General features: G+C 55.7%; 2 protein-coding genes, 1 long non-coding RNA gene and 1 other non-coding gene across 5 annotated transcripts; 1 reads left to right on the top strand and 3 right to left on the bottom strand.

The window, feature by feature from the left end:
• The first annotated feature begins 792 nt into the window (after positions 1-792).
• FOSB (FosB proto-oncogene, AP-1 transcription factor subunit) lies at positions 793-5,569 on the top strand. 2 transcript variants are annotated; one of them, XM_021681156.1, is made up of 4 exons: positions 793-1,435; positions 3,365-3,685; positions 3,933-4,040; positions 4,974-5,569. In XM_021681156.1, exons 1-4 carry the CDS (start codon positions 1,310-1,312, stop codon positions 5,433-5,435), a joined length of 1,017 nt encoding a protein of 338 aa, XP_021536831.1. In that variant the 5' UTR covers positions 793-1,309; the 3' UTR covers positions 5,436-5,569. The 2 variants fall into 2 exon arrangements, with proteins under 2 accessions (XP_021536831.1, XP_044778104.1); XM_044922169.1 differs by lacking the exon at positions 3,933-4,040.
• LOC110572769 lies at positions 1,425-4,960 on the bottom strand. Its single transcript, XR_002479881.1, has 3 exons — positions 4,930-4,960; positions 4,502-4,593; positions 1,425-1,442 (listed from the first exon to the last, which is right to left on the bottom strand). It is a non-coding gene; the product is annotated as an uncharacterized LOC110572769 (long non-coding RNA).
• Positions 5,570-9,758: 4,189 nt separating the features above from the next.
• On the bottom strand, positions 9,759-9,845 carry TRNASTOP-UCA. Its single transcript has one exon. It is a non-coding gene; the product is annotated as a tRNA-Sec (tRNA).
• A 3,687-nt stretch (positions 9,846-13,532) lies between these two features.
• On the bottom strand, positions 13,533-21,407 carry RTN2 (reticulon 2). The gene is given in 9 exon segments (XM_044922232.1): positions 13,533-14,052; positions 14,327-14,449; positions 15,406-15,491; positions 15,627-15,765; positions 16,113-16,320; positions 18,672-18,941; positions 19,047-19,517; positions 19,640-19,684; positions 21,374-21,407. Coding segments are annotated over 9 exon segments (1,458 nt in total). The 3' UTR covers positions 13,533-13,970.
• Positions 21,408-22,117: the final 710 nt, after the last annotated feature.

The raw sequence follows: 22,117 nt of genomic DNA, 5'->3' as shown, positions 1-22,117 counted from the left end.
AGATGGGAAAACTGAAGCTGAAGCTCAGAGAGGGACAATATTTCCCCGAGTCAGGGCCATCAGGGCCGAAGCTGCCAGGAGCGTCGGGACTCCACCCCCACCTCCACTTTCACCTGGAGCTTCACAGCCCCTCCCACTCCGCTCGGGACTCAGTTTCCCCGCCTACGTGACTACACCACACTAGCCAGGGTCTCTTTCTGGGGATCTGACCTTCCTCTTGAGTGAGGGCGCCGCTCCACCGGGAGAACTGGGAGGGGCTGCCCGAGGTGCGAAGCACCCACTTACCCGGGTCTTCCCCAGGCTAGTTTCAGAGCCTATTAATACCAGCCCCCGGGGCGGCGCGGCACTGCGCAGGCGCGGGCGGGTTCCGCAAGCGCGCGGGGTGAGCGCGCGAGCGAGCGAGCGAGGGATTCCCTCTGACGTAATTGCTAGGATACCAAACAAACACTCTGCCGCGCCGGCCGAGCTCCTTATATGGCTAATTGCGTCACAGGAACTCTTGGGAGGCGGGGCCGGGATCCCCTCCCGCCTAGGGCTCTGGAACGCAGCCCCCACGACCCCCAGGGCCGCGAGGGTGATGCAGGTGGACAGAACGAGGTTAGGGCAGACCTCTTGCCGGACGGCGCGGCGCTGAGTTCAGCAGGGCCGGAGATTTTAGGAAGTTTGTGGAGCTTGGGTAGGGTGACGTAAGCAGGGAGGCGGGTCCCGGGCATATAAATACAGGCTGGCGGCTTTGGGGTTCATTCATAAGACTGAGAGCTACGGCCTCGGCAGGGACAGGCGGAGCTCGAACTTGGGGATTTGACTGTTGTGGTTCTTCTTGGGGGCTGTGAAGTGCAGTTTATTATTTTTTTTCCGGCGAGAAAGTTTTGGGGAGGATTCTTCTAAATAATTCTACATTTTCTTTTGGAGGAGCGACTTACTCTTTTTGTCTTCTTTATTACTCCCCTCCCCCCTTGGGACCCGCTGGACGCGTGGAGGAGACCGCACCCGAAGCCGATTCTGTACAGCAAGACAGCGCTTTCCGCCTCTGGGGGAGCGATCCCCCCACGCCCCTGGGTCCTACGGAGCCTGGACTTTCAGGAGGCACAGCGGCATCTTGTGGGGGCCTGGGCACCGCAGAGGAATTGCACAGAAACTTTGCCATTGTTGGAGCGGGACGCTGCCCCCATCCCGAGTTTCCTCGGACAGCGCGCTTTGGGGACGCGCTCGGCTCACCCCGGACTCGCACCTTCTTTTCCACCCGGCCATAGCCTTGGCTTCCCGGCGACCTCAGCGTGGTCACAGGGGCCCCCCTGTGCCCAGGGAAATGTTTCAAGCTTTCCCCGGAGACTACGACTCCGGCTCCCGGTGCAGCTCCTCACCCTCCGCCGAGTCTCAGTATCTGTCTTCGGTGGACTCCTTCGGCAGTCCACCCACTGCCGCCGCCTCCCAGGTAAGACCTAGAGGGTTGGGATGCTGCTTTATGGGTTTTATCTTTTTTTAAGTCAGGGATGGAGCGAGCAATCCCTCCACCCCAAACAAACACGCACCAAAACTCAGGATCTGAGAGGGAATAGGCTCACCGCGCACTTGGCAAACTGCAGAGTCGGGACGTGTTTGCAATTGGTGGTGTGCACGGATCGCAGGGAGGGAACGCAGAGGGGTAAGCTTTGGGGGTGGGGAGAATGCTCCGTTCGGTGCAACGTGTATGCGGTAGCAGGGCTGAGAACTTCTAGCTTGCTCCGGGACTGCTCCCGACTCAGATCCCCAACCTGAAGCTAGCGCAGTTAGGCAGGTGGGGGAAATCCCGGGGAAGCTTCCAGTAGCCTCCTCCCTTTTCCTTCTCCATCGGAGCGCCTACTCCGGCATCGGGTTGCCCTCGATCCAGCCGGCAAGCTGGCCTCGAACCCTTGCTTGGAAGCTCTGCCTCCGCCTCCTGCGCGGAGACGTAACGGGGGACCCGTGCGTAACGGCTGACGCGCTGGAATCCTCCGTCTGACGCGGGGCACGCACGGCGCGCGGCGCCCCCTTCGTCCGCCCCGCCCCTGACGTCCCGGAGCGTTCTATTTTGGAACGCCGGGGCCACGTTGCTAAGGGAGGGGGCAGCCCGGCGTTCCGATTGGCCGCCGCGGCGCGGGCTATGACCAATCAACTTTCCCTTCCTATTTGTAGGGTGCAGTTCCCTTCCCCCCTCTCCGTCCCCGGAACTCGTGGTTCCTTGGCGCTGGGGTCTCTTTTACGGGCCTCTAAAGGCAGAGCGAGGGGATTCCTGTGGCGACAGGAGCGACCCTCTGCGATCCAATGGGTTCGCGAGGACCTTGCGGGGATCAGGACCCTCCGATCTCAGGGGCCGAGGGTGTCTGTGGGCCGGGGTTTCTTTGGGAGACATGGGTGGCCGTCACCCTCTTCTTCGGGCACACGCAGCCGCAGTCCCGGTCCCCCTGCTCCGGACGCCGGATCCCTCCGCTGTGTCCGAAGACAGGACTAGAACCGCTAAGCCTAGGGGAACCAGCCAGGTGGTCTCCAGGAGCCCCGCCCCCTCTGGGTTTCCAGGACTCTGATTGGTCAGCGAGCCAGCCCATCCCTCACCACGCCCCCTGGGAGAGTAGTTAAGCCTTTCGAGCAGTCCTAGGATTCCATTTGGGGGTGGGGGTAGATGAGCGCCGCTTGGGCACGGGGGCTCGGGACCTACACCATTTCTCCCTCCGTGGCAGTCTGAGGGAGCCCGGATCGTCACTTTTCTCTACCTGGTCGTCCACCGTAACCTGTCCCTTGTCAGCCTCACTCTGTAGAGAGACAATTACTTGAAACGTTGTTCAAAACTCCTAGGGCTGTCCCCCAACACCCTTTGAACTAAGACCCCCCCGCCCCTGCACAGAGGTCTCATGGACCTTACAGTCGCTGATACTCCCGGCTCCGAGGGTTGTGTGTATGTGTGTGAGTGTAGAGGAAGGCTTGGCCTAAGGCCTCTCCCTCTCCCTCCCCTTGCCTCTGGGGTGGGGGTGGGGTGTTTTGGCTGTGTGTGTGGCTGTGACTCCTTCCCGGGGGTTCTGTCACCCGGCTGTGTCCAGCCTCCTCCCCACTCCCCCACCTAAGAGTCACCAACCCGGGGTGTGATTCACCACCCGCTGGAACCGTGCAACCTTTCCCCGAAGAAGAAGGAGGAGGTAGAAGCCAGTTGAGCAGAAATCCTCTCATTAACCACTGCGTCACGGTGTAGTGGAAGGGTGGGTGTTGTGGCTTCTTGCCTGTGACACACACATCCACACCCGCTCGCCCTGTGCTCACTCACGGGGTCGGTGTGTGTATGTGTGTTGGGTGTGTGTGTGTCGGTGTCTCTGTTTGTGTGTCTACGCCTGTGTGTGTATGTGTCACCCCGTAGGAGTGCGCCGGTCTCGGGGAAATGCCCGGTTCCTTCGTGCCCACGGTCACCGCGATCACAACCAGCCAGGACCTCCAGTGGCTCGTGCAACCCACCCTCATCTCTTCCATGGCCCAGTCCCAGGGGCAACCACTGGCCTCCCAGCCCCCGGCCGTCGACCCCTACGACATGCCAGGGACCAGTTACTCCACGCCGGGCCTGAGCGGCTACAGCGGTGGCAGAGCTGGTGGCAGTGGTGGGCCTTCTACCAGCGGAACCACCAGTGGACCTGGGCCTGCCCGCCCGGCCCGAGCCCGGCCTCGGAGACCCCGAGAGGAGACGGTGAGTAAGGGGCATCACAACTTGGCCTGGGGGTAGGAAGCAAGAGGGCCAGGAACTTGCTCACCAGTGGGGGTGAGGGGCCACCGAGGCCTAGTGCTACAGAAACCCTAGCATCCTTGCCACAGTCAGGGAGGACCAGAGGGTCCTCTTGTGGCCCCCGGGGGTTCTGGAAGAAGAGGAGGTTTGGGATGGGTGGAGGTGGTGCACCGTGTCCCCAAACCTCATGGTCTCTGTCTTCCCTGCTCAGCTTACTCCGGAGGAGGAGGAGAAGAGAAGGGTTCGCCGGGAACGCAACAAATTGGCAGCAGCTAAGTGTAGGAACCGTCGGCGGGAGCTGACTGACCGACTCCAGGCGGTGAGCATGGGCCCCGCGGAGGGAGGGGTGAGGGTACACTGAAGGGGGGCTCTCCCCCACCCTCTGCCCCTCGCCACCTGCGCCCTGGTCCTGGGCCCAGAGCCAGAGGTTCCGCACGCGGAACTAGGTACAGGTGTGGCCAGACGGGGTAACCCCAGGCGCACCCACAGACCCTCCCACACTCCCGGCCATGCCGGCCCGGTTTGTGACCTTTCACAGAGGTCCTGTCCTTTCTTCTCCCTTTTGGGCTTGGGCAGGCCATAGCCCATTTTTGCCTCAGTGTCTCCATCTCTTCAACCCCTTTTGGAATCTTCCAGGCTCCTTCTAGCTTTGACATTCTGGAGAGTCTGGGAAGCAAAATGCTTTGATCCTGCCTCAGTTTCTTACCACGCGTACCCAGACCCATCAGACCGCGGGCAGGTGGCATCCACCAACTCCCCCTTCCATTTTGTACAACTTACCTTGGTCTGGGAGCCGTGCCTGCAGGGTGACCTGCTGCCGCTAGAGGAAATCGGGGAAATCTCCTCCTTTCCCGCGCCACCGGGTCTCTTCCCTGGGAAACAGAGGGGGGAGGGGCAGGGCGGGGAAGAGGTGGCGTTAAAAACACAGAACGATTGTTCGTTCATTCAACAAACCTCCGAGTGCCTCGGGCAACCAGAGCCCTCCGTGTACCCCTGGTCCCTTCTCAGTTCCCACCAAACACATGGGGGCGGGGGGCGGGGGAAGGGACAGGAAGGCAAGACCCTGGCCCCGAGTCCCACAGCACATCAGGACCCGGTATCAGGGGGTCTCGCCGCTCAGTCCCGAGCCGCCTTCCAGCCCCGGGGACCGCAGCAACAAGTGTAAGGGAGATGGTTTCAGCCACGACCCGCCTTCTCTGGTCGCTCACGGCCTTTCGCTCCTTCTTCCCTCTCCTCCGCGACGGGACCTCAGGAGACAGATCAGCTGGAGGAAGAAAAGGCAGAGCTGGAGTCGGAGATCGCTGAGCTCCAAAAGGAGAAGGAGCGTCTGGAGTTTGTGCTGGTGGCCCACAAACCGGGCTGCAAGATCCCCTACGAAGAGGGGCCGGGCCCCGGCCCGCTGGCGGAGGTGAGAGATTTGCCGGGGTCAGCACCCACTAAGGAAGATGGTTTCAGCTGGCTGCTACCGCCCCCGCCGCCACCGCCCCTGCCCTTCCAGACCAGCCAAGACGCATCCCCCAACCTGACAGCTTCTCTCTTTACACACAGTGAAGTTCAAGTCCTCGGCGACCCCTTCCCCGTTGTTAACCCTTCGTACACTTCCTCGTTTGTCCTCACCTGCCCGGAGGTCTCCGCGTTCACCGGCACCCAACGCCCCAGCGGCAGTGACCAGCCCACCGACCCCCTGAACTCGCCCTCCCTTCTTGCTCTGTGAACTCTTTAGACACAAACCAAACAAACACAAGGGAGAGAGATTTGGAAGAGGAGGAGGAAAAGAGAGAGAGGGGAAGAGACAAAGCGGGTGTGTGGCCTCCCTGCCTCTCCTGTCTGACTCTACGGCCGTTGTCATCGGACAGGAGGACCTCCTTGTGTTTTGTGCCACCTCTTGTTTCTGTGGCCCTGTGGCCCGGCGAGGCCGGGAAGCTGGTGACTTTGGGGGCGGGGGGTGGGGAGGGAGTGGATCCCCGCCCCCAGCTGCCTGTTGGCCCTTTCACCTCAACCCAGCCTCTGGGGATGGGGGCGGGGGGGCGCCTCGCTTTGGGCCGAGGGAAAGGGGTGCTGGCGGTGGGCTGCGGGGTGCGCTGGAGTCTGCTCCAGAGAGGCCCGACAAGGAAATGCCACAGACCCCCCCCCCCCCCCCCCCGAACTTCTCCCACACCCACCCTTCAGGGGGTGACCAGGCTGGTTCTCCCTGCTCCCCCCGACCCTAGCTTATTTATCCAACATTTCCACGTGGTGAGATCCTCCTCGGAATTGAGCCTCCCTTTAAGGGAAGTTGATGCCCCTTATGAGAATCTCCTTCCCTCCCACCCAGACTTAGTCTGAAATGTGAACCTCCCTCCCTACTGTCCAGCCTACCCCTCCCAGCAAAAGTGGCTCTGATCTGAATTCCTAGCCTCCTAAGGCCACCCCCCTCCCAATTCGGCCCCCAGACCTCCTTTTCTGATTACAGTGTTACCCCCCAAGCCTCCCAGCCTGGCTCAGCCTTTCCCTCCCGGCCTTCCTTGCTGGGCCTCTCTGATTCAGGCAGCAGGGGGCGCTGTGATGCCCGTCCTGCTGGAGTGCTTTATACTGTGAACCGAGTTGGCCGGATTGGGGGGGGGTAGGAGGGGGGAGCCCGGTGGGACTGAACCCTTCCGGGAGGGGGGAAGCGGATCGTGCCCCCCACGCCTCAAAGCCTTTCCTTGGTCTCCCCTCGCCCCAGCTGCCTCCTTCCTCTCCTCAACAGTGAGTTAGACTCAAGGGGTGACAGGACCGAGAGTGGGGGTGACAGTCATCCATCCTCGTGGCCTCTGTCCTCAGGACCCCCAGCCCCAAGCCCTGGCCTTTTTCTTTAAGGCCTGTCCCCCTACCCCGGCCTAGGACGCCAACTTCTCCCTCCCCGTGGCACCCCCACATCCTTTCTAGAAAGGGAGCAATGGGAGGTTGCCAGGGGACCCCCAGTATTTTTTCCGGAGAAGATTTAAAGGCCGAGGCTTTGGCCCCCAACCCCCAATATTTTCGGACTGGCAAACCCAAAGGGGCTGGACTCCCGCGGTCCCGGCTTCCGCGCCCCAGCCCCCCAAGCCCCGATTCTTGGTTCGGGCTCCCCGCCCCACCTCTCCCTGTGCTTTCACCTCCTGAGAATTCTCTCGTGAGGCACATTGATATTTTTTAACTTCGGGTGGGCCACGCCGCCTTCTGTGCTGCATGGGAAACATTCCACGTGCCCGTCCCGCACCTCCCGCCCTGTGGCTATTTATCCCTTTCCTGGTTTCCGAAAGGCACTTATATCTATTATGTATAAATAAATATATTATATATGGGTGTGCGTGCGTGTGTGCGCGTGAGTGTGTGAGCGCTTCTGCAACGTCGGCCTAGGTCACGTTAGCCCCCACAGCAGTGCCCGTTGAATCGGAAACACTGCTTCTGGAAACTTCGAGTCTGCCTGTTTCAGGCTCTCTTTCCTCTGGCTGTCTCTCGCTGTCTCTCCTGATTGTCTCGGCCCCTCTGGTGGTTGGGGGCAGTCTCTGGCCGTCTCTTTCTCCAGCCATCTCTCCCACGCCGCCGTCTTTTCTCTGCCTGTTTTCACCTGGTCGTTTTCGGTCTGTCTCTTTGCTGACTGTCCCCGATCCTCCAGCGGTCTCCTGACTCTGGGTTTGTTGGGGACGTGAGATTTTATTTTTGTGAGCGAAGCCTGCGGGATCATAGACTTTCACAATCTGTATCGTTTAAGGATTCTGGGTGTGAGTGTGAGACTGTGAGCAGGGCCTGCTCCTGCGGGACCACAACTTATTGAATCCCCCCAACCCCCCCCCCCCATGCTGTATTTGTGATTCTCTTTTTTGTATTTTGCACCTGACCCTGGGGGGCTGGGGCTGGCTGGCACTGGGCCACGACCCTCCCGCCATGGTTCTGCACTGTCGCCAATAAAAAGCTCTTAAATATGAATCTGCCAAGCTGTAGTGTCTGTTTGTTCCTGATGCCCGGCCCCTGCCTTCCTTTGGCAGGAGGGAATGAGGTTAGATCGGGGGCGGGGCTATACCAGGCACCGCACATTCTGGGACTCCCACCTGTGAATCAGTCTGCAGCAGGACAACAGGACAGAGGAGGTGAGGCAGTCGGAGGACTTCCCACAGGGTCTGCCTCTTCTTAGAGGGGATGAGGCAGAAGAGTGGGTGTGAGGTACTGAAATGCCAAAGGGTGTTTTGGAGGTTTCTTGACAACAGAGGAACTTATTCAGACCCTGCGTGCTCAGGATGACCCGAGTGAGGGTGGAACAGGTAGAGAAATTTGAACCACACATCCCATACTACTAAAGATCAGAAAGTGCTTATCAATCCTCAGGGTTAGATGAACCACAAAAGCATGGATCACTTTACATCGAAGATGAATTTCCTTTTGCTTTTCACATGACCATATTTTCTGGGTTATGAACATATAGGGGCCCACCTAAAATGGACTGAACCAAAAATATTGCCTCACTTAATTTATTAATCAATAGGAAACATTTCCTAAGTAACTACTGTGCTCCCAGCCCCGTGCTGGGCAGTGTTGGGGACACAGTGGCGGGGACTGAGAGAGCTCCAGGCTCCCCCCTCCTAGGGCTCACAGTCCAGAGAGGGACACAGACCTGTTGGGGATGATCTCAAGTGCACAGGATTGGGGCAATCCATGAGCCCGGTGGGGGCACATAACCTGGTCTGGGATTCAGGAAAGACTTCCCTGAGGAGGGACGGCTGAGCTGAGTCCTTGAGGCTAAACAGAAGACACAGAAGGGGATAGAAAAAGATGCAGTGAGCACAAAGAGCTGTTGGTGTGGGAAGAGGGCTTGATACATCGAGGGAGCTAGAGGTTCACAGAGCAAAAGGTGTGGAGAAATTGTTTAGCAAGGACCAGATTCTGCAGGCTTAAATTCCAGACTAAGAATTTAGATAATCTCTGTGGGCACTGGGGAGCCATAGCAGGTTTTGAGTGCAAGAAAGGGAGGGGCAGGCTTGTGCTTTAGGAAGACAGCCTTAACCACCAAGTTGAGGGTAGCTGGCAGAGAAAGGGGCAAGACCCAGGCAGGAGGCCAAGGAGGGGTCTCGGGTGGGGACACTGGTGTGTGTTGGGGAAGCCTGGAACAAGGGCAGGGCTATGAGATAGAAAGGAGGACTGGAATTGAAAAGACAGTAGGAGGCAGAACAGACAGGACTCAGTGAAAAGCTAGCTTGAGAAAGACAGCACAGGGCAGTAGTAAATAGCATGGGCCAGGGGTCTGAGAGCCTACCAAAGCTGGGTGACCTTGGACAAGAGGCTTCATCTGTGTGAACCTCAGTTTTCTCAGCTGCAGAATGGGGCTATGAGGAGTCAGGGAGCTCATGCATGCCGACGCTGAGTGCAGTTATCACCATCCTCACTGCTGTTATTGGGGCCACCTTGATCCCTGGCCTGGAATATTCCCCCCTTCTGTTGATTCATCCCCTCATCCTTCAGGTGTCTGCCCACGTGTAACCCTGACACCTCACCTGAACTCAGGTCTCCCTATTAGCTAGCCTCTAAGTTCAGTACTTGCCTTCCCAGTAGTTATCACCTTTGTAGTTGTTCATTAAATGTGTAATTAATGATTGTTTAATGTTTGTCTCCTTCACTGCACTGGGATCACCATGAGGCCAGGCCAGGGGCTGTGATCAACACTGTGTTTCCAGCACCTGGCACCAAGCAAATACTTGTTGAATGAGTGAGTGAGTGAGTGAGTGAGTGAGTGAGTGAGTGAATGAATGAATATCTGACTGATGAATAAGTGCATGTGTGATTAAATACATGAGTGAGCAAATGACTGAATGGGAGAATAAGCAAGTGAAGGGGAGAGATCCAGGATGATTTTCATCATCTTTTGGAATCATCTTTGATGCTCCCAGTAAAAGTGTAACCGTGGGAAGAGACCCACGTGGCGGAGATTGAACTGTGAAGCAGAGGATTGTAGCGATGTTATTAGGCGCTGGCCCGAGGGACGTTCTCTCCGACAACCCGCTCTAATGTCCAGTCTGATGGGAATATAAAAAGGGAACCCTGTCGCCCGAAAGGTGGAATTGAACCACTCTGTCGCTAGACAGCTACAGGTTTGAAGCCTGCACCCCAGACCACTGAGGATCATCCGGGCGAAACACACTTTCCTCCACACAGCTATATAAAACTCAGAACCCGCTATCTTTTTACAGTTATGGTCACATAGTTTGGGAGGGTGTGAGATTGTTGACTCCGATATCTATAAATTCCCGCCAACTACGACATATATCCTTCCAAAACGTTACCTTTTTCTTGCATGGGCATGAATCATCCTCGCTTTGGAAACCGTCTTCATTTGCATAGCGCCGCGCATTCTGGGAAGCGGCGTTCGAGGACCGGGCCCACTCGCCTCTATAGGTTAAAGGGCCCGAAGCCCCTTTTTCCAGGTGAGAAGTTTGTTTTTTAAGAGGAGAAAGTCATAAGTCGGCTTTCAGAAGCCCCTTCTCTGAAAAAATCCGAGTTCGAGTGAGCGAGTTCCTGCTAGAGTTTGATTTAGCCCAGCCCCGCAGACTCCGAGTAGGCGGTTATGGGGCTGGTGCGACACCTGCTGTTCCTTTGTGGAACTTCAACGACCTACACAGTCCCATGTTCATTCAAACATTTATACTGAGCGCCTACTAAGTCCCAGGCACCGTCCTAGGCAGCGGGATGACAGAAATTCTGTCCATATTGAGTTTAAGACACTAGAGGTCATCAATTTCTGCACCTGTATTTTATGGCCAAGGAAACAGAGGCTTAGAAACGGATAGTACCGTACCCCAGTTCACACAGTCCATCCACCTGGGGGAATCAAGCCTGCGCCATCCTAATTATCATTACAAGAAAGGTGGACCCTTTTATAATCGAAGTCAGTGATCCTTTGACAACACTATCGTTCCGGACCACATGAAACCTACCCAGGGCTTCCATCTCAGAGTAAAAGTCAATGTTCTCACCACGGCCCTACAAAATCCCTATATTCAAGGGCACCTGGGTGGCTCAGTTGGTTAAGTGTCTGCCTTTTTATGATCCCAGCGTCCTATGATCAAGCTCCCCATGGGGCTCGCTGCTCAGCGGGGAGCCTGCTTCTCTCTCTCCCTCTGCCTGCAGCTCCCCCTGCTTGTGCTCACTCTCTCTCTCTCTCTCTGTCAAAGAAATAAAATCTTAAAAAAAAAATCCCTATATGCTAGTTCCTTTCACTCCTCTGACCCCATCTCCTATTCTGCTTTCCTCATTTACTTGGCATCTGGTATGCAGATCTGCTGCACACACTAGGCATCAGGCATGCTTCTTTCTCAGAGCCATTGTGTTTGCTGATCCCCCTGCTTGAATCTCCTTTCCTCCACATGTCCACTGACTCCCTTCACTCTGTCCTCTGGTCAAATACCACCACCTGGTGAGGTCTTGCCTGACCACTCAGTTTAAAATAGCAAGTCCTTGGGGCGCCTGGGTGGCTCAGTTGGTTAAGCGACTGCCTTCAACTCAGGTCATGATCCTGGAGTCCCTGGATCGAGTCCCACATCGTGCTCCATGCTGGGCGGGGAGTCTGCTTCTCCCTCTGACCCTCCCCCCTCTCATGTGCTTGCTCTCTCTCATTCTCTCTCTCTCAAATAAATAAAATCTTTAAAATAGCAAGTCATGTCACTCCATCCCCTTACCCTGATGGACTTTTCCCCATCACTCTGAGCACCACCTACCATATATTGTGCTTATTCTCTGTCTGCTCCCACTAGAATATCACTTCCATGAGACTATGGACTTTGTTTTGTTTTTTTTTCTGGGTCCCTACTGTCTAAAGAGTGCTTGAGAATTTATTTATTTATTTTTAAAGATTTTATTTATTTATTTGACAGAGAGAGACACAGCAAGAGAGGGAACACAAGCAGGGGGAGTGGGAGAGGGAGAAGCAGGCTTCCCGTGGAGCAGGGAGCCCGATGCGGAGCTTGATGTGGGGCTCGATGCGGGGCTCGATCCCAGGACCCTGGGATCATGACCTGAGCCGAAGGCAGACGCTTAACGACTGAGCCATCCAGGCGCCCCAAGACTGCTTGAGAATTTAGCACATGCTTGATAAATGTTTGTAGGATAAATATAAGATTATTACATTATCCTTCTCTGAGCCTCGGTCTCCCCACCTGGAAAACAAGCTTAGTACAACTCATTTCACTGGAGGAATCACAATGAGCAGATAGATATAAAAGTTTGGGAAGCACTTAGTGAAGGCTGTTTCAAACTCCAACCTATTTCCAGCTTCTAGTGAGGGTAGGCTCACTAGAAGCCAAGGATGGGCTTGGGGGCTTTAGCCACTCTTGGACCCATAATTTCAACCAGTCCCTCTTCCTCCATCCTTTTTTTTTTTTTTAATAGTTTTTTGTTTGTTTGTTTAATTTTACTTTTAAGTAATCTCTGCACCCAATGTGGGGCTTGAACTCACAACTCTGAGATCAAGAGTGGAATACTCCACTGAGCCGGCCAGGTGCCCCCCTCCGTTCTTCATTACAAAGTGACACTATCTTCTGCAAAGTGTGAATAACAGCATCTTTTGGAAATCTCGCTATTTTTTAATTTGGAAATTGAAAACCTGGTCCCTGCTTGGCAGATCTAGATCCAAGAGAAGCCCCCTTAAGCCCTCTTTTTTCTTTTTCTTTCCTTTTCTTCTTTTTTGTTACATGGCTGCTGCTAGGCAACCCCTCCACACACAAAGACAGGCTTTAACTACTAGTCCTGCAACATCATTATCTAGCTCCTAAAATGTGACATGCGTCGCTAGACAAGTGAGATGATTTTAGGTGATGCACGAACATACAGTTTAAATGTTAATAGTTCTGTGTTTATTTTTACTGTTACCTTCTATTCCTGGCAAGTGATACTGACTTTCTTGGTGGCGAAGTAACATTTCTTTTTAAAAGATATTTTTTATTTTTAATTAACCAATTTAAAGAAAAATATTAGATGAAAAGCAGAACGGGTGATAGAAAGATCATGACGGAAGGACCGAGATTCGGGAAACAATCTCATAGCTCACAAGCAGCTTCTGGTCACTGGGCATTTAGTATATGCCAAGGGTTTTCCATGTCCATGCGGTTATGGTGACAGTTTTCCATTTGAAAATTCTGCTTCAAGAGGTGAAGTCACTTGCTCAAGGTCACACAGGCAAGAGGTAGTGAAGCCGGAATTCAAATCCAGGTCTGTGGGTCATTAGAACCCAGTCCTGCCTCCTTCTCCCTAGGTTTTGGAACCCGAGGCCCAGGAAGACCATGAGGCCCTTTACTGGGTCCCAAGGCAAGTGGACAGAGAGAGGTGGTTAGATGAGAGACATTTGAGAGAGAGGATAGGCATGGCTTCCTGACTTACTAGATGTTGGGACTGGGGAAGTAGGAATCCAGGGCCATACCGAGGTCTCTAGCCTGATGACAAAGTGGCAGAGCAGACATCCCTGAGCTGGAAATCAGATAGGACAATAAAAGGTTTGGATAGGTTTGTGGAGGGAGCCGTCCAGAAGGCACTTGGGCACGGATCTGGGGCTCAGGTGAGAAGGCTGCCTGGCGGGCAGAGTGTGGGGATCGACTAGTGATGTCTGCCTTGGGCACAGGCATGGAAAGCGGCTGTCAAAGCCTTGGCTAGCCCTGGGACGGAGGGTCTCTCAGCATCCTCCCCTCAATCATTTCATAATATAAACAGATTAGGAGGGAGCTTCTTCTGGATAGATGGGGAAGGTTCCTCCTTGAATACCACTTGGGTGCTTTTCGGTGCAGGAAGGTGAAAGCTGGAGGAGGCTGGAAGCACAGGAGGCCTTGGGTTTTCCACAGGAGTCTTTATTACAGTGTAAATCCAAGCTCAGGCCTCCCCTGGGCCCCATGCAAAGCCCTGGCTTTGGGGCTAGTGGCGTCCAGGAGACACCAATCTCTCACGGCGCCTCCAGCCGTGGGGTCACGGAAGTGCCCGGCGGGTGCCCTATCTAGGCAACTACAAGTCCCAGCAGGCGCCGCAGCCAAGGTGCCTCGCCTTTCCGGGGCTCCTAGAGCAGAGCCTCTTGGGAGATGTAGTCCTGGCCGCCCAGGCAATTTGCACAAACTCCCTGGTGATCCAGAAACCCGCCCGGCTCGGGAAATGGCTCGGGAAATGGCTCGGGAAATGGCTCGGGCGGAGGCGGAGGGAGGGTGGGGATGGAAGGGAGATGGAGTTGGGCAGAGAGCTGCGGGGGATGGGGGCAGGCGTCCCGAGGGCAGAGACACCCCTTTCATTCGGCTTTGGCTTTGGATCCAGAGACTGCGGCTGCTGCCGAGGCCAGGGCTCCGGACCCTGGGATCTTAGCTCGGATCCTGAGGGAGAAACAAGTGGAATCACAAGGTGGGGCAAGTGACCCATAGGAATCTGAGAACTAAGGGGAAATCTGGACGTTGGGGGGTGGGGGTGGGGTGGGGGAAGTAGCTGAGTGCCCAAAGCCAGCCCCTGCCCTCCACCTAATGACCTCGTTGGAATTGTCTTTGGGGAGGGGGCATTAACCCCAAGAGATTTAGGGACAGGTAATATCTGGGGAAAAGTTCCTAAGCTTCTCCCCTCCCCAACCCATCCATCTCCATCCCCTGTCCTTACTTAGCTTTGATGTGGCTCAACTGATTGGTCACCAATCCCACATACTGGTCCATCTGGGCCTGGGAGACCAAGAAGGAGAGATTGGAGGGGTTCTTCTCCCCGATTCATTCAGGAGGCTGCTTCCTCCCCCACCTCCAAATGAGAAATTGGGGAGAGTGGTCCACTACTCCACCTTCAACTCCAAGCCTACTAAAATAGCCTTGGAAGTCAGAAGCTCAAGCTGAAGCGTCAGTCGCTTGGGCCAAGTTCTGTGTGGGAAATGATGTCAGGTAGACACACGGGAATTTGCCAGTAAGTCTGTTTCCTGGGCATGACTATGAATCTTTGAGTGAGTTGTATGTGCGTGTGTCCGTATGTGTGAGTCAGGTGAGAGTGTGGGGTATTGGTGTTTGTTGTCAAGTCCGTGCGTGGACTGACTTAAATACTAGTCGAATTCACAGTGTGACCGGCTTTGAGAGTCTTGGTGATTCCAGCATGTGAGGGAGTTCGTACTATCTCTGGCAGGCATGTGGATCACTGGGCTCTCAGCCGTGCCAGAGAAGAGAATGTCAGTCCATCTGCCTGTGTCTGGATAGGATATATGTCAGTTGGCCTCGGTCCTCTCAGTGTTCTGGGCAACAGCCGTCCCACCCGATGGTGACTGTCCTTGCAGTTTTGGGGTGAAAGCATCGGTTCGTCCACCTGACTTAGGTTGGCCCATGTCCGCCGGATCCTGGCTCTGCACAGAGGGCACCAATCAAAGTGCTTATCTCTGGCTGTTGAAACATATTCAACATGTTGAAACTCCTGTCTCTGGCTGGGACATGTTAGTAGGACACTGGCTCTGGCCGGGGCGGGGGGGGGGGGGCGGGGGGGGGGGGGGCCGACCCCCCCTTTTTGGCTGGGGCACCGCCAAATGGGGGCCCGTCACCCCCCCCCGGGGGTTCCGGGAACGGGAGGGGGGGGGGAAAAAAAAGAGCCCCCCCGGAGGGAAAAGAAGGGGGGGGGGGGTCAGGGTTCCCCCAAGAGTTTAACAGTTCCATCTAGAACCCCATCCCCCAGCAAGCGCCAATGACCCACCTCCCCACCCCGCCCCCCACAGCCTTCCCAGCTCACCCAGAATGAGAAGAGTCAAACCATTGAAGACGGCACCCACAAAGGTCAAGATGTAGAAGAGAAGGGCCAGCTGGGGGAGAGGGTCAGGGTCAGCAGAGCCTACAGGGCCCTCCCCAGGCCGTGAATTTCCCCAGCAATGGCCCTCCTACTCCCCAGGGACAGCCAGGTGAATGCTGGGAACCCAGGAGGGAGGGTTTCGAGGCACCTTGAGGGAGTCCACGAGGTCTTCTACCAGGAAGAAATGCCGCAGCTGGATGGCCATAGAGACCACTCGGGAGGCAATCTGCTGGGACAGACGTTCCATCTGCTCCCGAGTCAGGGTCAGGTCCACATCCAGATAGGCCCTGGGAGGACAAAAGGGTGTCAGGCACCTCATTGTGTGGACCAGCCCAGGCTGAGGGGTGTGGCTAGGACAAGGGCAAGAAATAGGGGTTTGAGGAGACGGCCAGATGTAGCGGGCTACGGTCAAGTTCAGGGGCAGGAGATGGGAATCAAGGATTAAGGGTAAGAGATTAGGATCAGAGGTTAGGGCTGGAATTCAGGGTCAGAGTCAGGCTGGAGTCAGAAACAAGGACAGGATGGGTCAGGGTCAGCATGAGTGGTGCCTGACTGGAGGTCAAGGGTCAGACCAGCTCTTCGGTCAACACAGAGGTCTAGACAGAGGTCAAGGTTAGGGGCCAGGCGTTCTCACTGGAAGGGGTTGGCGCCGTCCCCCCGGTGCACGGCCTGCAGCACTTTTCGGTAAACCCTGAGAGAGATGGTGCCACAGAGCAGCGACAGGGCCACGTGGGCGGTCACGGACACGATACTAAAGTGCAGGAGGCAGAGCAGGGAGACCATGAGGCCTGTGAAGACCACTCCTGATGTCCTTGTGTCCTTCCAGTACAGCAGGTCCGCCACTGTGGAGGGAGAGGGGGCCGGGCAGTCAGGCTGGGCTTTGCACCTGGCCTGGCTGATCTCCTCACCTCCTGCTTCCTGTCTCAGGGCTGAACCTTGACCTCTTGACACACCTGGCCTGCACCTGAACTCAATTTCCCAATTTCTAGTTATCTTCTTTAATTCCCAGCTGCTTCGCCTCTTCTTCTGGAAAACCCAAATTAACCGTCTAGTGAGTCCCCTTAATCTCAGTCCTGCCCAGAGGTTATGTGGGGATACAATTTTTTGGTCATTATTTATGAAAAATGGGATCATCTATACACTTTTCTGCCTCACGCACATCCCACTCTTTTCCCTCCTAGAATTCCCTCCTCATCAGTTGGAAGAGCTCTTGATTCATTCTTTATAAGGGCTCCACAAGATTCCGGCATGTGGCTGCACCATCGTTCATTTCATTCAACATTTATCTATTGCTGGGTCATTCACTTGGTTTCTTAACCTCCATTCCTCAACAGTGCTGCAAGCACTAGCCTTCTACGGATATTCTTACCTCCCTGCAGAGAGGTTCTATTTCTGAGATAGAATCCCAGAGGTGAAATGGCTGGCTGGACTAGTTCTGTGTTTCTGAACGTCATAAATATTATCAGATTGCTTGTTAGCAAACCTTAACAATTTTCATTTCCATGAGCAACTTGGACATGATCTTTTTCCAGCATCCTGCCCAACAAGGGGTGTTATTGTTCTTTTTCTTTTTTGCCAACCTGACAAGTGTAAAGTGGTATCTTCTTGATACTCCCATCCACATGCACTTTTCTAAGTCCTAAACGCATTAATAATATCATCCTCCTTTCTACGCCCTGATTCAAATTTCTGAGCCCTTTCTGAGATGCTAAATTCACCTCACAAGCCCAACCTGAGCCCTGATCTCCAGACTCCTTTTCACTTTTTTTTTTTTAAATGGGTTCCGTGCTCAAGGTGGAGCTTGAACTCACCACCCAAGATCAAGAGTCAAGATCAAGAGTTGCATACTCTACCCACTGTGCCCCTCCAATGTTTCATTTTGCCCATCTAAACGTTAACAGCCTTCCCAATAATGTGACCCCATCTCAGCCCTGGACCGGTAGCCCAATACCCTCCACCCTCCCACCCTCACTCTGATCAAATTCTGACCCGTCCCCCTCAGAGTCTGACTCCCCTCACTTCTGTTTCGTCCTTACACAAACACTCCCATCTACCTCGAACAAGGGCAGGCCTCCCACTACCCGCAATGCAGGGCCCTCCCTTGCAGCCTCCCCAAGGCCTGTGCCAGTGGGTGGGGGAGGGGCCGGGTCGCCTGAGGCGGGGGCTAAGTTTAGGCACGCTGGGGGGAGGGGGGGGCCTGGCCCGCAGCTGTGCTGGCCTGTCCAGGTCTTGAGTGACAGCGCCGCCTGGGCCTGAGACTGGGGGAGGGGGCCTCCCTGCTCTTGGGCCCCAAAGCTTCGGCTCGGGGGGGAGAGGGGACCCCACGCGCCCTCCACTCCCTCTCTAGACACCCCCTCAACCCCCCAGCTTCAGCCTGCAGCTGTGGGGAATCTGGGACCAGTGGGAAACATACCCGCAGATTTGGGGGAGATAAGAGAGAATCTGGACCCATTTACGCCACCCCCCAACCCCGGTCCCAGCAGCCCGCTCCGCAAGCCCACCTTTACTCCCCATCTCCGCTCTGAGTGAGAGGCTGTGGACACCGCTACTTCTCGGGGGATTTCGCCCACTTCAGTGGAACCCGGAGGGAAGGAGTAAGGGGCGGGGCCCCTTTGTACCCAGCCAATGGCTCTCCATAGAGGTGGGGACAGGTCCAAAAAGGGGTGGCTCTCTTTGTAAACACCCAAAAGCAGTGATGTCTATAATCACCATGGCCGTTCGTGGAGGCTTAGCGTTATTTTAGAGGAAGGCGGGCTCTCTTCGCAACTGGCCAACGGATGCGGTCAGGGAAGAGGAGCGTTTTAAAAAGGCGTAGAGTTTACTTGTAAATGTCCCATGGCCACAAACAGAAGACAGCCTTATTTTTTCAGGGATTTGTCCCATCCAAAATCAGCCTTTAGGAGGAGCACTCCAAAAGAGGGATTTTTTTTTTTTTAAGTAATCAGCCAATCCTAATACTCAAAGGAGGGTTCGCGCCTCAAGTGGGAGGGAGAACTATAAAAAGAACCAATGGCAATCGTAGGTAACGGGGAATTTTTTTAAAGGGCGGAGTTTATATCTAGCCAATAGCAATACCTCCTCTTCTCCACCCTCCTCACTTCCTTCGCGAGGTTGGTCCCTTTAAATTCCAACCCTCCCACCTTCACTGTAGTCCAAAGGAGCACCTTCACTCACGCACTTTACCGCACTTTACCTAGAAGGAGTGGTTCCAATGTGAATTCTGATTGGTCCGTGCTATCGAGGCACTGCCCCGTGATTGGCTCCCGCTCCAGATGCCCCCACGGCTCTTCCTCCTTCAGGTCCAGCGAGGGCTCATCAGGCCAAGAGTTCGAATCCCGGGATCGGGGTGGGGATGGGGTACCCGCCTGGGGGGTTCCAGAGCCGGGGCTGGGCTGCAGAGTCAAGACTTCCGGCGGCGGTGGCGGCGGTGAGGACTGAGGGAGTCCGAGTTGTAGGTCCAGTTCTGGCGCGTTAGAAAGAGAAGGCCATGAGCTTTCACCTTGGAGGTGCCCTGAGGAGAGACCACCCACCCCTTGTGGCTTCGGTCCCAGCACCTCTGACATCTCACCTTTCCCAGCCTCTCCAACCTCCGACCCGTCGGGCTCCTCGTCCTCCAGCGGGGTGGAGCTACTGGTGGCAGAGTCTTCTCCGGACCCCGTTCCCTGGGCTGCCCAGCCCAGCTGGTCCAGCTGGAGCCCTAGGTCCTCCAGGCGGCGTTCGGCTGGAGCGGCAGTGTCGGGGTCACCGCGGCGCCCAGGTTCCGGGGATTGGCTCAGGCTGGGGATGCTCTCCAAACTGTCGCCCAAGCCGGGCTGAGGGGGTGGGTCTCGCGGTTCCGAGACTGAGCGGCCCTGGGGCCGGGGGCGGCGGGCAGCTGAATCCCGGCGCACTCCAGAACCCACCACACCGTCGAAGGCGATGTAGGAGAAGGTCAGCTCCCGGGGGGTGCCCCAGTCTTGCGACGTGGTCTCTTCCTCATCGTCCTCCGAGAATTCTCGGGCTGTGTGAAGCTCCCGAAAATCCGAGTCGTCATTCCCTCCTGCAGTAAGCAAAGGAGGGTATGAGCTACTCTAAGCGGGACCCTGACCCACTCTCTTCAACCCTCCTATCCAGCTGTGAGCCCCTTTGCGTCCCGCTCTCACATTCTCCCCCTCCACTTACCTTCTGTGGAGTCAGGGGTAGAGGACGCTGTAGACGGAGCTTCTTCTGCGAGAGGGAAAGAATCGAAGATTCTTAGAAGCTTAGACTGTCGGAATCACAGAAGTGTGCCAGTCCTGGAAACTTGGACGGTCCGAATTAAGGAATCTTAGAATACTTGAACCACAGGACCTTTAGAACATTCTACATACAGACCGTAAAACCTTACTATAGTGCTGTCAGAAGCTCAGCCGTGTAAGTTCAAATCCAGGAATCTTAATCTTAAGAGTCTTCAAATTAGGAATTTTAGGAGGTTTCAATTAGTTCATTCTTTCAAAAACCATTTATTGAACACCTACTATGTACCAGGCACTGTTTTAGACTGAGAATACAAATGTGAACAAAACAGACAAAATCCCTACCCTCACAGGCCTTACACTCTACCGGCGAGAAAGACAATACACAAATATATGATGTTGGGTGCTAAGTGTGTGGAGAAAAATAAAGCAGGGTAAGGGAAGAGAAAGTGAGAGGATGCTATTTCAGACAGGGTGATCAGGAAGACTTCTTTGATAAGATTACGTTTAAGCAGAGCCTTGAATGAAGTGAGGAAGCCATGAAGATGTCTAGGGAAGAGTCTTCCAGGCAGAGGAAAAAGCCCAGTGCAAAGGCCCTGAGGCAGACAATATGCTTGGCAAATCTGAGGAACAGAGAGGTGTGAAGGCATGACTGGAACAGAGTGACTGGGAGGGAGAGGGGTGGGTGATGAGGGCAGAGAGGTGGTGGTGATAGGGATCATGTAGGGCTTTCCTTTGTAAGCCCAGGTAAGGACAAGATTTTAGGATGTTGGGATGATACTCTTTAATGTTGAAATAACAAATGGTTAGAATTTTGGCATCTGGACTCCTAGGACATGCAAGTGGCCAGATCTGAGAGTGTCGAAATTCTCAGCTGCGGGAACCACGGGGGTGTGAGACAGAAAATGTTAGACGAGGACTGTTCAAGCCCTGGTCTCAGAGATCGTGAGCATCAGATAAGGTATTTTCAATTGTGGAACCTAGCCCCTCAGAGCTAGCTTGGGGCTTTGCCTACAGGAGATGCTCAATACCGTTTGGGAACTGAAATCAGATGCCCCCCCCCCCGCCCCCACCTCGTTTTGGCAGCTGGGGAATCGGAGGCCCAGAGTAGAATGGGTGTCTTCCAGGGTTACTACTAATCAGTGGTAAAGCTCAGTAAGGACCCAGGAGTCCTGGCCCCAACCCAGGGATGGCTGTTTCCAAGGGACAGGATGTTGGACAATTTGGGCGAGGTCGGGGCAGCCTCTGAGTCTGGGCAGAAAACGGAGGTGGGATGCAAAGATGGATGATTGGGGGGGTGGTTAGATCCCTCTTCTCTATCCTGGCTCTACCCCTCCAATCAACTCCCCTCCCCGCCGGCTGCGGCCAGCACCAGGGCGAGGGGACAGCTCCCGGAGAGCGTCCTCATCCCTGGGTGGGGTCCGGCGCCATATCCCAGAGTCCGGCGCGATCCCCCGCCAGCTATCTCAGTGCCCCCCACCTCTGCCTTGACTCACTCAGGTCCTCCGGGTCAGGTCGCCCCCGTCGCCGCTGGAATGCGGGGGGAGGGGAGAGCTTCCTTTGTCTCCTTCGCCTCCTCCCCCATCCCAATTCTCCCGCGACCCGGCACGGAGTGGTTACTGGGGAGGAGCCCACCCGGGCCTCTGGGCCCCACACCAGGCCTGAGCCTCCCCCTACTCACTGCAGTGGGCGAAGACAGGCAGGACCTGCCCCATGGCCCTCCTCGGGCCTGCATCGGGACCCCCGCCCACTCCGGCCACGCCGCCCTGGGCCTGGGGCCGCGGGTGCTCATCTCCGCCGCGCCCACGACGCCGCCGCCATCCTCGCCGCCTCCTCCTCACGGGCCGCTCCAGCAGCAGCAGCAGCCGCCGCCGCCGCCCTCTGCTCCGCTCGGCGGGGGCGGGCGGGGCCGCGGCGGGGAAGGCACTGCAGCGCGGGGCCGGGGGCGGGGCCAGTGGGCCAGCGGGGCGGAACCTAAGGAAGGGCGGGGCGCTGGTAAACACCGAGGGGCAAGGGAGGGGGCGTAGCTTTCTACGAAAGGGGCGGAGCTAGGTTATGCTACTGGGCCGAAAAGGCGACGAAGGCGGTCTGAAGGGCGGAGCCTGATGGGAGGGGGCGCGGCCTCTAGCGGAAGAGAGGAGGAGCCTAGGGTAGGGCAGAGGAATGGGCTCCCGGGGAGAATGGTGAAGGCGCCTAGAATGAGGGCGTGGATCTCAGAGTGGGTTGAGGCGGAGCTAGGGAAGGCATTCAAGAGAGGGTACCGATCCGCGGTAGGGTCCGAGCTGAGAACTTCAGAGGGAGTGGGTTAGGGGGCAGGAGAAACTATTCAGAAAGTTTGAGACAAGGGGAGGGGCTCAGATATGGGTGGGGCTTAAGTTAATTTATAATTATGCCGGTAGTTGGGCGGAGTCAAAGACCAAGGCAG

This window comes from Neomonachus schauinslandi, chromosome 16 (assembly GCF_002201575.2).
Source record: "Neomonachus schauinslandi chromosome 16, ASM220157v2, whole genome shotgun sequence".
NCBI classification, from domain to species: domain Eukaryota; kingdom Metazoa; phylum Chordata; class Mammalia; order Carnivora; family Phocidae; genus Neomonachus; species Neomonachus schauinslandi.
The sequence above is the reverse complement of the archived record's forward strand: the minus strand, read 5'-3'. Positions and strand labels throughout refer to the sequence as shown.

What these genes read in the sequence shown, in the direction of transcription:
- FOSB (XM_021681156.1), top strand. Translation starts at nt 1,310, where the DNA reads ATGTTTCAAGCTTTCCCCGGAGACTACGACTCCGGCTCCCGGTGCAGC. An exon ending in CCACTGCCGCCGCCTCCCAG is followed by an intron (nt 1,436 to 3,364) that starts GTAAGACCTAGA and finishes GTCACCCCGTAG; the next exon opens with GAGTGCGCCGGTCTCGGGGA. An exon ending in TGACTGACCGACTCCAGGCG is followed by an intron (nt 4,041 to 4,973) that starts GTGAGCATGGGC and finishes ACGGGACCTCAG; the next exon opens with GAGACAGATCAGCTGGAGGA.